The sequence below is a fragment of the Mastigoproctus giganteus genome, chromosome 4, assembly GCF_048544385.1.
Source record: "Mastigoproctus giganteus isolate SK-2022 chromosome 4, ASM4854438v1, whole genome shotgun sequence".
In the NCBI taxonomy this organism is placed as follows: Eukaryota; Metazoa; Arthropoda; class Arachnida; order Uropygi; family Thelyphonidae; genus Mastigoproctus; species Mastigoproctus giganteus.
This window is the reverse complement of record NC_143578.1, coordinates 66050218-66063324: the sequence shown is the minus strand read 5'-3', so window position 1 is coordinate 66063324 and position 13107 is coordinate 66050218. Positions and strand designations below refer to the sequence as shown.

At 40.4% G+C, this 13107-nt stretch overlaps 1 protein-coding gene across 2 annotated transcripts in view; it reads right to left on the bottom strand.

Annotated features, from left to right (window-relative positions):
- Window positions 1–13107, bottom strand: part of wash (WASH complex subunit washout) — a 93028-nt gene that overhangs the window by 74833 nt on the left and 5088 nt on the right. For both annotated transcript variants that reach the window (XM_090371584.1, XM_090371585.1), the window contains exon 2: window positions 7498–7772. In XM_090371584.1, the coding sequence (XP_090227710.1) occupies window positions 7498–7731 (234 nt within the window). In that variant the 5' untranslated portion in view covers window positions 7732–7772. The remainder of the gene's footprint in view (window positions 1–7497; window positions 7773–13107) is intronic.

Genomic DNA, 13107 nt, shown 5'->3' with positions numbered 1-13107 from the left:
GTGGTCATAAGCCACGATCCCAAAGAATTAGAGGAAAATCTTAATCAGTTATGCACAGTTAGTAAGGATTTTGGGCTGAAGATGAATATGGCTAAAACAAAAGTAATGATGAACAAGTATGCCACGGAAAGGGAAATAATGATTGAAGGAGCAGTAATTGAAAAGGTGGAGTCATATATTTATCTGGGACAAGTTATTAGCTGTAATAATGATAAATGGCTGGAAGTCAAGAGAAGAATAAATTTTGGATGGATAGCATTCAGGAAATATAGTCACATACTGAAGAGCAATATCCCAGTTTGTCTGAAACGTAAAATAATGAATCAATGTATACTCCCCACCATGACTTATGGAAGTGAAACTTGGGCACTCACCAAAAGAATGGAAGAGAAGCTAAGAACTACACAGCGAAGAATGGAACGAATTATATTGGGAATCAGACTGTTAGATAAGAAGAGAAACACATGGATTAGGCAGCAAACTCAAGTAAAGGACATTCTTATCAAAACTAAAGAACTAAGATGGTCTTGGGCAGGACACATAGCTCGAAGACATGATGACAGATGGACTAAGAAAATAACAGAATGGTACCCAAGAGGAGCTAGAAGAAAACCTGGAAGACAAAGGCGGAGATGGATAGATGAAATTCATGAGTTTTTGAGTAGTAAATGGATGGCCAGTGCTCAAAACAGAAGGAACTGGAAAGTTGCTGGAGAGGCCTTCATCCTGCAGTGGATTGAAAATGGCTGATGATGATGATGTATAAAATTTAAAATCTGTCTGAGACCATTGCAGTCACTTTTACGGAAGCAAAAACCCTTCCCTTTACCCCTGATGGTAGTAATATCTTTAAGTAAATCCCACACAGTACACTGTGATCACTACCACCCAGTGGTTCCTTTATCTGCAAATTCTTAATGCACGAATAATCACTGCTGATAATTAGATCAAATGTATTAATCTCTCTGGTTGCCATTCAAACATGCTGCTGCAGAAAACAATCATCCAGTCTTGCTAGGGTGCCAGTGACCAACCCACAAGTTCCAGTTCAATATCTGGGAAGTTAAAATCCTATCCCCCACTATTAGACATTCTGATTCACTGGCCCACTATTTCTCCGTACAACTGTTCGTTGTACTCATTAGAGTCATTAGGCCTATAACACATTCCTACTCTCATTGTTGCTTTCCATTGCTTAAGTCACACCGCTAAAAGCATAACCACTCCTCCCACCCTATCCTTTCTATTCACATTGTACTCCACAAATTCCAATTCTGTACTGCTTATACCTCTGACACATCTGTGATATCCCAACAATATCCACCTTTGATGTTTTGACCAGCACTTCAAATTCATCAAATTTATTTACTATACTCCTAGTATTGGTATACATGCACCTGTTCTTACTCTTAGTTAACTCAACACAGCCCATATATTTATTTGTTCCATGATGACTCTCAGCATTCCATGAAATCCCCAGTACCCCACCCTCCAGGCCTCTAATCATTCTAATAGAATGAATGCAAGAATCACTTTCACCTCTGCCTGCAGCTATTGTTAACCTTTTAGTCTGTGAATCCCCCCCCCCCAAGCTAGCAGTTTTCCAACCCACCTAACACTGCCTCAATAGCATCAGCAAACACTTTCACCCCTTCTATTTAAGTGTATCTTATCCCTGTAGAAGCAGTCTCTTCTATTAACAAGCACAGATCATGCTGCTGAGAAAAGTTCCACCCCATGAGTCTTGCACAATCCCTCCAGGGCTGAATTGATTGACAAGTTTTTAAATTGTGTGCAGTGGAACCAATTGGTGATGTTACCAACAGCAAATTCTAAATGGGAAGTATTCAGAGAAGCTACTAGGCTTTTCATACTAACAAAGAAGTACTATTCAAGTCTTATACCTAACTGGATGTCAGATGAACTATTGAAACATCTGGCAGAAAAGAAAAGTCCATAGGATGCATATAAATTATCAGGTGATACAGAAGCCTATGGTTAGATATAAATTAGTCTGTAAAGAAGTCACAAAGGAGGATAGGGAGCTAAGGCAGATTATGAAAAGTCTCTGGCAAAGACTTTTATATTTATATTAACAGTAGAAGGAAGGGTTGAATCATATTGGACCACTTGATGTGTATGGGTTAACTGTTAATGACTTGTTCAGGTTGCTTGAATAGGCATTTTATATCTACATTCACACATGAGGAATTCTTTAGGGAAGAGGGATGCTAGAAGTTTATTAAACTCCAATGAGAAGCTTAATGACTTTCTGAAACTGAAAGGAAATTGGAGGAGAAATTGAGGATGGACATAAAAAGGGCACCTGAGGTGGATAGAATCTATCTATCCAATTATACTAAAGGAGGCAGGAAAGGAGGTAAGCAAACCATTAGATATAATTATGAGAACATCCTTTGATTCAGGGCAGGTCCTAACGGACTGGAGATGTGCAAATATATTCCCAATTCATAAAGGGGAATCAATAGTAGAGATGAGTAATTACAGACCTGTTAGCTTAACACCTATTCTAGGGAAAATAGTGGAATCACTGGTTAAAAAAATAATGCAGGACTATCTGGACAGGCATGCAATTATACTACAATCACAGCATGGATTTGTTAAGGGGGCAGTCTGGTCTAACCAACCTGATAGGTTACTACGATGCAGTAACCAAGGAACTGGATCCAAAAAAATAATTTTGACATCATATACTTGGATTTCAGGAAGGCTTTTGATACTGTTGCCCATTAAAGACTAGTGTACAAACTGGAGCAGTCAGTTTACTGTTATGGATAAAGGGATGGTTAAGTGGAAGATGAGCGTGGTAATCAAAGAACACTGCCCTTTGTGGACTAATATTATTAGTGGAGTCCCCCAGGGTTTGATGTTGGGCCCTTAGTTGTTTTCTATATTTATCAATGATACCGATGAAAGTATATCAGGCTTAATGTCCAAGTTTGCAGATGATACAAAGAATCTAGAAAAGTTGGACAGATGGGCTGAAAAGTGGCAAATGAAGCTTAACATTGACAAATGCAAAGTACTGCATATGGGTAGCAGTAACCCCAGAGTAATGTACCAACAGTGTGGTACTACACCCAGGGTAGTGGAGAATGAAAAAAAATCCTGAGGTAACTGTACAGTCAGATATAAAGTTTTCTGAGCAGTGCAGACAGGCTGCCAGAGCAGCTCATGGGGTCTTGTCAATGATGTACAGGAATTTTGCTAGCAGGGATAAGGAGGTGATTATCCCTAGATATAAGGCAATGGTCAGGCCACACCTTGAGTACTGCATACTGGTTTGGAGGACTCATTTCAGGAAATGATGTAGAGCTGCTGGAATGAGTACAGAGAAGGGAACGAGATTGCCGATGGAAACAAAAGGGTGCTCTCACCACAAAAGGCTTAAGTTCAGCAAATTGCAGCATCTGGAGACTAGGCACCTGCGAGATTATCTGATTGAAGTGTTTAACCCCTTCTCGGAACATTTTTTTTTGGAAAATGTGCCGTAACGGATCGATTTTTTTTTAATTTTACAGATCAAAAGTATGCATAATGAGAATACTTATTGTATAGGTTTTTTTTTTTTTGTTTGTTTCTTATTAATTTTTTCATAGAAAATACATGGGAGTAATTAACCCATTTGGGCTATCCCGAGTTATCTCTTGTACGCCAAAAAGTGCAAATTATACAGATTTTTTTAATAAATTAGAGCTTGAGCTAAAAGAAAGGCACAGAAAAGCTCTTCATTACTCATTATATAAATAAATTTAAAAATTCAAGTGGAACGCACAAGCAGTAACCTCCCGCCACAAGAAATAATTGCGAACTAACTATATTCTGACACACAGCTGCCACAAGTGGACAGGCAAGGTAAGCATCGCTTACGGGCGGCAGTTCAAGAGGGCACCAAAATATTTTTCGATATTGTTTTTGTGAATTATTTTCGTGGGTTCAGTATTCTGCATTTAGGACAGCAAATTATATTTTGCTTACTGGTGGCACAGGAACATGCCCTACTGTTCTGACATTGCTGTACAATATAAATAAAACAAAACCCAGTAGTTTGCTACCAGGCGTTAGAAAATCCTCGGAAATCTTGGGATTGATCTGACTAATGCAACGATAAATGCATGAGAAATGTATTTTCTCATGCATTTATAGAATAGAATAGAATCTTTAATTGCAGCAATGATAGACATACAATTAGTCCTGTCACGGCATGGTGGGGCCAGGGGTTTACAAAACATATTTACAAAAGATACATGAGAAAACATAAGTTACATCAGATTATTAACAAAGCACAGTTTTACATTTTCAGTTCGACGAGGATACCCTTCCTGTATTTTTTATTATTGACCACTTCTTGGAGGTCCCCGTCGATGGCCTGCAGTGAGGGCAGCGTTTGCTTTGGCAGGAATCTGTCGGTTAGTACTAGCCGGTTACGGTTTGCTAGCAGCTGTGCTGAAGACTGGAGATAAGGGGGAGGAATGCGCCAAGAGCAGTGATCCCAGAAGTTCGGCTCTGTAATTTTACCGGTGGCCATCTTGATGGTGAACAGCAGCCTTCTTTCTCCGATGTAGGACCAGAGCCTGCGTAGTTGAAGAGCTTCTGCTAACTGCGTTGATCTGAGAGCTGGGGGAAGGTGGAGTTTGCTGTTGGCCCATTTTAGAAGCCAGAATTCGGCAGAGAATATTCTTTTAATGTTGGATTCGGCGGCCGATGCCATATCTCTGAAGCATACAGTATTGTCGGGTAAAGGATTGATACGATGTATCTTTTTACCAGTTGTGGTTCGGTGGTGTGGAGCATCTGTTGTTTGGCGACCCAGCGTAGTGAATTCAGCCTCGACTGTATGAGGTTTATGTGATCGTTGAAAGATAGTTTGGAGTCGAAAACGACCCCCAGGTCTTTGTGTGTTTGAACACTTGGAACTGAGGAGCCGTTAAGCACAGGCTCCAACGTTGTTGGGCTGCCCTTTAGAGAATAAGTTATTTGTGCCGATTTTAGGGGGTTGATTTGGAGGTTGAAGGTATTGAGGTAGTCAGCCATGTCATGCAGTTTGCTAGTGATTCGCTGAGTGATTTCGGCTGCTGAGTTGGATTTATCCTATTAAGCCAGATAAATGCATGAGAAAATACATTTCAGTCCTAAATTTGATGGTATTATTGTTTGCTTTGGGTATTATTGTATCCTGAGATATATTGTGTAGTTCCAAATAACTTTTAAAACTAAAAACGAGATATCTCGGGATAATTCATGAAGGGGTTAAGGCTTTGGTTTGAGCAATCTCAATGCTGATGGGATTCTTCCTCTTGCTCAGATTACTCACTTGAGAGGATAAATTCAAATTGAGAAAAGACAGTTGCAGAATAGATGTGCAGAAATTTGTTTTTAGCCAGCGGGTGGGTGATTTCTGCAACAAACTTCCATCTGTCATTGTGGAAGTTGACAGCTTAAATAAATTCAAGGAAGACCTCGACAAACTTTTGGAATGAATGGAGTATAGGTGAAATGGGAAGTGTTCCTTTTTTTTTTTAAGCTTTTTTCTTGCACCATATATCACTGGAAATGCTAATGCTAATATTTCCGAACTCTTGCTCTTGTAAATAGAGGCATATGGGATGATTAATTATTACAAGAAATATGGGGGAGGGGGAATCTGTGAACAGATATATAATTTATATAATGCTCCTTTTTTAAATGAATCATGGTGACTTTTCTTCATCTTGAAGATGAAGCTACTTATGAAACATACCATATATCAAATACCACATTAATATGCCTGTAACCATACTCTCGTCTACAGGTACCAAATTCAAAAAAAACAACTAGAATCCAATTACTGGTAATCATCAGTTTACTATATCCAAAAAATTTCAACCCTGTACAATCATTGTCTGGAGATTGAGTGTTATATGTAAGAAATGTCACTGACAGCACAGAAGTCCATTTGCTTATGCCAATCATACCTTAAGAAACAATGCTTTCTATATATAACTGTATATAGCCCATACAATTATTCTCAACATATGTATGTTTAAAAGTCATATGTGGTATTTACATATTCATCAACTGTTTACATGTGCTACCTAATGTGATAGAGATCATTTATGAGTAGCACAAACGACTGGATCATATTCTTATGATCTCACACAGACCGATGAGCTAAAACATTATGACCTACCTAATATGAGGTTTGACTGCACGTGGTCCTCTATGTGCAGTCAGTCAAACATCATATTAGGTAGTTAGGTTTCCAGCTCTTACCCGGCGAGGCATGGAAACTACAAGATTTTTAAATGTCTTGTGGTATCTGGTACCAACATGTAACCAGCAGATCCTTTAACTCCTGTAAGGTGCATGATTGAGATGATGCAGATCAGAGTTGCTGCTCCAACACAAACCACAGATGCTCGATGGGATTGATGTCTGGGGAATTTGGAGGCCAGGGCAATACCTGGAAGTCTTCCTCATGTTCCACGAACCAGTCTCAAACAATCCGGGCAGTGTGGCATGGCACATTATCCTGCTGAAAGACTGCAATGTCAGAGGGGAAGACCGTTGCCATAAAAGGGTACACCTGGTCAGCAATGATGTTTAGGTAGGTGACAGACGTCAGAGTGCCAACCACATGGATGACTGGACCCAGGGTATCCCACAGAACATCACCCAAAGCATGACACTGTCGCCACCAACTTGTTTTCGTCCCATGGTGCATCCAGGTGCCATCACTTCATCAGGTAAACGATGCACACATACCAGGCCGTCCACATGGTGCAACAGGACACAAGATTCATCGGACCAGATGACCTTCTTCCAATCACCCAAGGTCCAACCCATTGTAGGTGCTATCACCGGTGAACCGTGGTTAGCATGGGCACTTGGAGTGGCCTGCGGCTACACAGCCCCATTTTCAGCAGGGTTCGATGTACTGTGTGTTGTGACACATTACTCCTGTCACCAGCATTCTAATTACCGGCGAGTTGCGCCACAGTCACCCTTCTGTTGCCACGTATCATCTGGAAGAGCCTTCGCTTACCTCGAGCATCGATGAGCTGTGGTCGTCCAACACCTAGCCGGTGGTTTGTGGGTTTTCCCTCCTGGGACCACTTTCGGTAGGTACTAACCACGGTTGACCGTAAGCACCCCCACCAGCTGTGCCATTTCGGATATGCTCTGACCCAGTCATCTGGCCATTACAATTTGGCCTTTGTCAAACTCGCTTAAGTCCACTGCCATTCCCATTTGAAGAACAAGAGTAACACTGATTAATGGTGCTCAGTATCAGGTGTTTTTTATACCGTGTCCTGACATGCGCACGCACCACAGTTCACCTGCAGTTGCTTCGACTTGCTGGTCATGTTTTGGCTCATCGGTGTAAATATGTTAATTACATAGACTTTGAAACAAAACTTTTTAATATACAAGTACTGTACACAATTATGCAACTACAATATGTCTAATAAGTAAATGAAAAATTAAAAATCTTACTTTTGTAGCTTTATTGCTGCCTCTTATTTTATTAATCTTTGCTTGTGCTATAGTGGCCCTCTCATTAATGGATTGGAGACGACTTCGATACTCACCAACACGTGTGGTAATTCGAGAGAAAATGTCATCTGTTATTTTCTGCAGATGATCAAGGGAATCTGCAATATGAATGATAGTTTCCTCTCTACGAAGATCAGGTGGAATAAGTGGCACATTATATATCTGTACCTTCATGCTGAACAATTACTGTACTGTTGTTATCCAAGGTCTAATTTCTGGAGGAATAAAAAGTTCAGATGTAATCACAAAAACAGAAAACTAATTTAATGATTACTGAAGAAAATAGCTAAGAACTGCACAGAAAATATGCAAAATAACACAAGAATAAAACCATAAATGATATTTATTCCCCAATAATTTCATGCCATTTCTCTGAGCTAAAAACCACCACAAAGGAATTGTTATCAGATTTAGCAAAACAAAACAAGTTGACATCAAAAATACTGAAGTTTTATGATATAAAAATTACTCTGCTTTATTTACTTTTTCTTTATAAAACCATTTCATTTCTAGTTTCAATGAGAATTATCATCACTATATAAAAAATTATCCAAGTTATTACTTGGATATAAAAAAAAACACAGTGATTGCTGAATTATGACCATCTCATCCATAGTGGACTATGACACATTGCTCTGCTCGCAGTATAAAAAGCCAAACAGCTTTGCATGCTATAGCAATGGTAATTTGTATCTGGTCATGCAAATCAAAGTGATAAAGTAGCAGTTGGGACATTGTAAAAATATCACGGAGTTTCAAAAGGGCATTATTATGGGAGCACATGGGCTGGGCACTTCCATATCAGAAACGGCACACCTTGTCGATTGTTCATGGCCCATTGTGGTGAAGGTGTACAAAAAATGGTGTTCAGTGGGTCAAACCACCTTCTGACAGAACTGTAAAGGATTACATAATGCAGATGTTCGTCTTAAGTGAAAGGTGCAGTGCATTGTCATCACAATTCATATGAAGAATCCAAGAACAATGACCCAAATAATGATGAGCTGGACATTCAGATGTAGGAGATTCCACGGTAGATGGCTCAAGAGACACCTTTTCCTTGCCACTGTCATCGATGATAGCAAATGCTGTGGTGTCAACACCACTAGAGAACAGTAAATGAGTGTGCTGGTTGGATAAGTCCAAATACCAGGTGCAACACACCAGCGGAGACCATGTGTGGCACAAGCAAAACAAATCCGTGGTGTCAAACTTGCTTAATATGAGGAATTTTTTGCTGCCAAAATCTAGGGCCCCTGGTGCATATGGGCCAACATTTCACTTGTGAGATTAGCATTAGCAAGGACAGATGATACAAGAAAGCAAGCTTATATAACATCAGCCAAAAAAAAAAAAAAACACACACCCCCTTCCCATTTCACTAACCCACTCGCTTCAAATGTTTGTCTAGTTCTGCCTTGAATCTGTTTAAGCTATCAACTTCTACAATGACAGATGGAAGTTTGTTCCAGCAATCAACCACCTACTGGCTAAAGGCAAACTTCTGCACATCTATCCTGCAACTCTTTCCTCAATTTGAATTTATGCCCTCTCATTTATTCTGAGCAAGAGGAAGAATCCCATCAGCCTTGAGCATGCTCAAACCATTCAAGGCTTTATACACCTCAATCAGATCACCTCGCAGGTGCCAAAGTCTCCAGACACTGTAATTTGCAAAATTTAAGAGTTTCTTCGTAAGAGCAACCCTTTGTTCCATTCACTAATCTTGTTGCCCTTCTCTGTACTCGTTCAAAAGCTCTACATCCTTCTTAAAATGAGGCCTCCAGACATGTATACAGTACTCAAGGTGTGGCCAGACCATTGCCTTATACAAGTGGATAATCACCTCCTTATCCCTGCTAGGAAAATCCCTGTATATCATTGACAAGACACCATGAGCTACTCTTGCAGACCATCTGCACTGCTCATAAAACTTCATATCTGCCTGCACAATTATTCCCAGGTTCTTTTCACTCTCTACCACTGTCAGTGTATTACAGAACATTTGATACGTTACTCTGGGGTTACTGCTTCCCATATGCAGTATTTTATATTTGTCAATGATAAACTTCAGTTGCCACCTCTCAGCCCATTTTCTCAACTTTTCTAGATCAGGTTGCAGCAGCTTACTATCATTAGTGTCATTAACAACCTTCCTCGCTTATGTATCATTTGCAAACTTGGACAATAAGCCTGATATACTATCATCAATATCATTAATGAATACAGAAAACAACAAGTGACCCAACACTGAACCACGGGGGACCCTACTAATAACATTAGTCCACGAAGAGCATTGTGTCCATTGATGATTGATGGTTGAGTGAGAGAAGACTGTCTTCTCTCACTCAACCCTTTATCCATAGCAGCAATTTGCCTTCAATGCCACACTCCTACAATTTGTGCATCAGTCTTCCATGTGCAATAGTATCAAAAGCCTTTCTAAGATCCAAATATATGATATCAAAATTATTCTTTGCAAAATTATCCTTTGTGACTACATCATAGTATCCAATCAGATTGGTCACACAACAATTCCCCTTAACAAAACTATACTGAGTCCAAGTTATAACTGAAGTCTTGTCTAGATGAACCTGCAATGCTTCTTTAATCAGAGACTCCATTAATTTCCCTGGAACAGAAGTTAAACTAACAGGTCTGTAATCTCCTGTCTCCATTTGACGCTCCTTTGTGGATTGGTGTCACATTTGCACTTTCCAGTTCATGGGTATCTTCCCTGAGTCCAAGCAAGCTCTCATAATTATGACTAAGGGTTTGCTTACTTCCTTTGCTGCCTCCTTTAATATAACTGGATAGATTCCATCTACCCCCAGGTGCCTTTCTTATGTTTAACTTCAACAATTTCTCCTCCACTTTACACTCAGTTATTACAAGATTATCTAGCTTACTGCCAGAGTTGAATACACCTTTGGCATTCCCCTCCCTGAATAACTCCTCATGTGTGAATGTAGATACAAAATATTCATTTAATTTGTTAGCTACCTGAGCAGGATCATCAACAGTTGAACCATCGATATCAAGCAGACCAATCTGATTCATCCGCTTCCTTCTAGTGTTTACATAAGTAAAGAACTCTTTGCTGTTTTTCTTTGCATCCTTTGCCAAAGATTTCTCGTAATCTGCCTGCCTAAATTCTATACAGTGGTTGTTTGTTTGTTATTTGGTTTTTAGGAGCATTAGCAACTAAGGCCATATTGCTCTGGGAATATGCGGTGGTCATTCCCTGACCTCTCCGCATCCTCCGTATTTGGTAGCGACAGGCTCAAACCACGGTCTAATCAAGAAGCGTGTGCTACGCACTGCTCCTCCTTCCCACTTGTTCTATACAGCGGGACCAACTGATGATGTTACCAACAGCAAATTCAAATTGGGAAGCATTCAAAGAACTTATCTTGCAAGCTACTAGGCTTTACATACCAACTAAGAAATATCGTTCAAGGTTTAGGCCTAAATAGATGTCAGATGAACTAATGAGACACATGGGAGAGAAGAAAAATGCATGGGACACATAAAAATTAACACCTGACACAGAAGCCTATGATAGATATAAGCTGGTCTGCAACCAAGTCACAAAGGAGGTTAGACAGGCAAAGGCAGATTATGAGAAACCTTTGGCAAAGGATGCAAAGAAAAACAGAATTCTTTACTTATGTAAACTCTAGAAGGAAGGGGATGAATCAGATTGGTCCACTTGATATCGATGGTTCAACTGTTGATGATCCTGCTCAGGTTTAACAAACTAAATGAATATTTTGCATCGACATTCACACACGAGGAGTTATTCAGTGAGGGGAATGCCAGAGGTGTATTCAACTCTGCAGTAAGCTAGATAATCTTGTAATAACTGAGAGAAAAGTGGAGGAGAAATTGTTGAAGATAAACACAAGGAAGGCACCTGGGGTGGATGGGATCTATCCAGTTATATTAAAGGAGGCAGCAAAGAAAGTAAGCAAACCCTTAGCCATAATTATGAGAGCTTCCTTGGACTCAGGGGAGGTACCCATAGACTGGAGATGTGCAAATGTGACCCCAATTCACAAAGGAGGATCAAAGGCTGACAAGTAATTACAGACCTGTGAGTTTAACGTCTGTTCCAGGAAAATTAATGGAGGCGCTGGTTAAAGAAGCACTGCAGGATTATCTAGACAAGACTTCAGTTATAGCTCGGACACAGCATGGTTTTCTTAAGGGGAAGTCTTGCCTGACCAATTTGATTGGATACTATGATGCAGTCACAAAAGAGCTGGATGCAGGGAATAACTTTGACATTATATACTTGGATCTTAGAAAGGCTTTTGATACTGTTGCACATGGAAGACTGCTGCACAAATTGGAGCAGTGTGGCATTGGAGGCAAATTGCTGCTATGGATAAAGAGATGGTTGAGAGGGAGAAGACAGAGAGTGGTTAATCAATGGACACTGCTCATCGTGGACTAATGTTATTAGTGGAGTCCCTCAGGGTTCAGTGTTGGGTCCATTATTGTTTTCTGTATTTATAAATAATATTGATGATGGTATATCAAGCTTAATGTCCAAGTTTGCAGACGATACAAAGGTTGGCAGGGTTGTTAAGGACACCACTGACGCTATGCTGCTGCAACAGGATCTGAAAATATTGAGCAGATGGGCTGAGAGGTGGCAAATGAAGTTTAATATTGACAAATGTACAGTACTACATATGGGAAACAGCAACCCCAAAGCAACGTATCAACTCTGTGGTATTAGACTGACAGTGGTAGAGAATGGAAGGGACCTGTGGGTAATTGTGCAGGCAGATATGAAGTTCTCTGAGCAGTGCAGACGGGCTGCAAGAGTAGTTCATGGTGTTTTTTTTTGATTTGGTAGTTGTTGGCGCATCGGCTTCTGTGGCCATATTGCACCTCCCAAGGTTTTTGCAGTACTTTGATCCAAGCCCGAGGCGGGAATCGAACCCGCGACCTTTGGGTTGCCGGGCAGGTACTTGACCCACTCGGCTTGCCCGGTCGGCAGCTCATGGTGTCTTGTCAATGATATACAGGAATTTTTCTAGCAGGGATAAGGAGGCGATTATTCCCTTGTATAAGGCAATGGTCAGGCCACATCTTGAGTACTGTATACAGGTCTGGAAGCCTCATTTAAAGTAGGATGTAGAGCTGCTGGAATGAGTACAGAGAAGGGCAACAAGATTAGTGAATGGAACAAAGGGTTGCTCTTACGAAGAAAGGCTTAAGTTTTGCAAATTTCAGTGTCTGGAGATTAGGCACCAGCGAAGTGATCTGATAGAGGTGTAAAAAGCCTTGAATGGTTTGAGCATGCTCAATGCTGATGGGATTCTTCCTCTCGCTCAGAATAATCACCTGAGAGGGCATAAATTCAAATTGAGGAAAGACAGATGTAGGATAGATGTGCGGAAATTTGCCTTTAGCCAGCGGGTAGTTGGTTATGTGGAACAGACTTCCATCCCTTGTTGTGGAAGTTGATAGCCTAAATAAATTTAAGGCTCAGCTGGACACGTATTTCGAACGAACGGAGGGGTGAAGTGGAAGTTT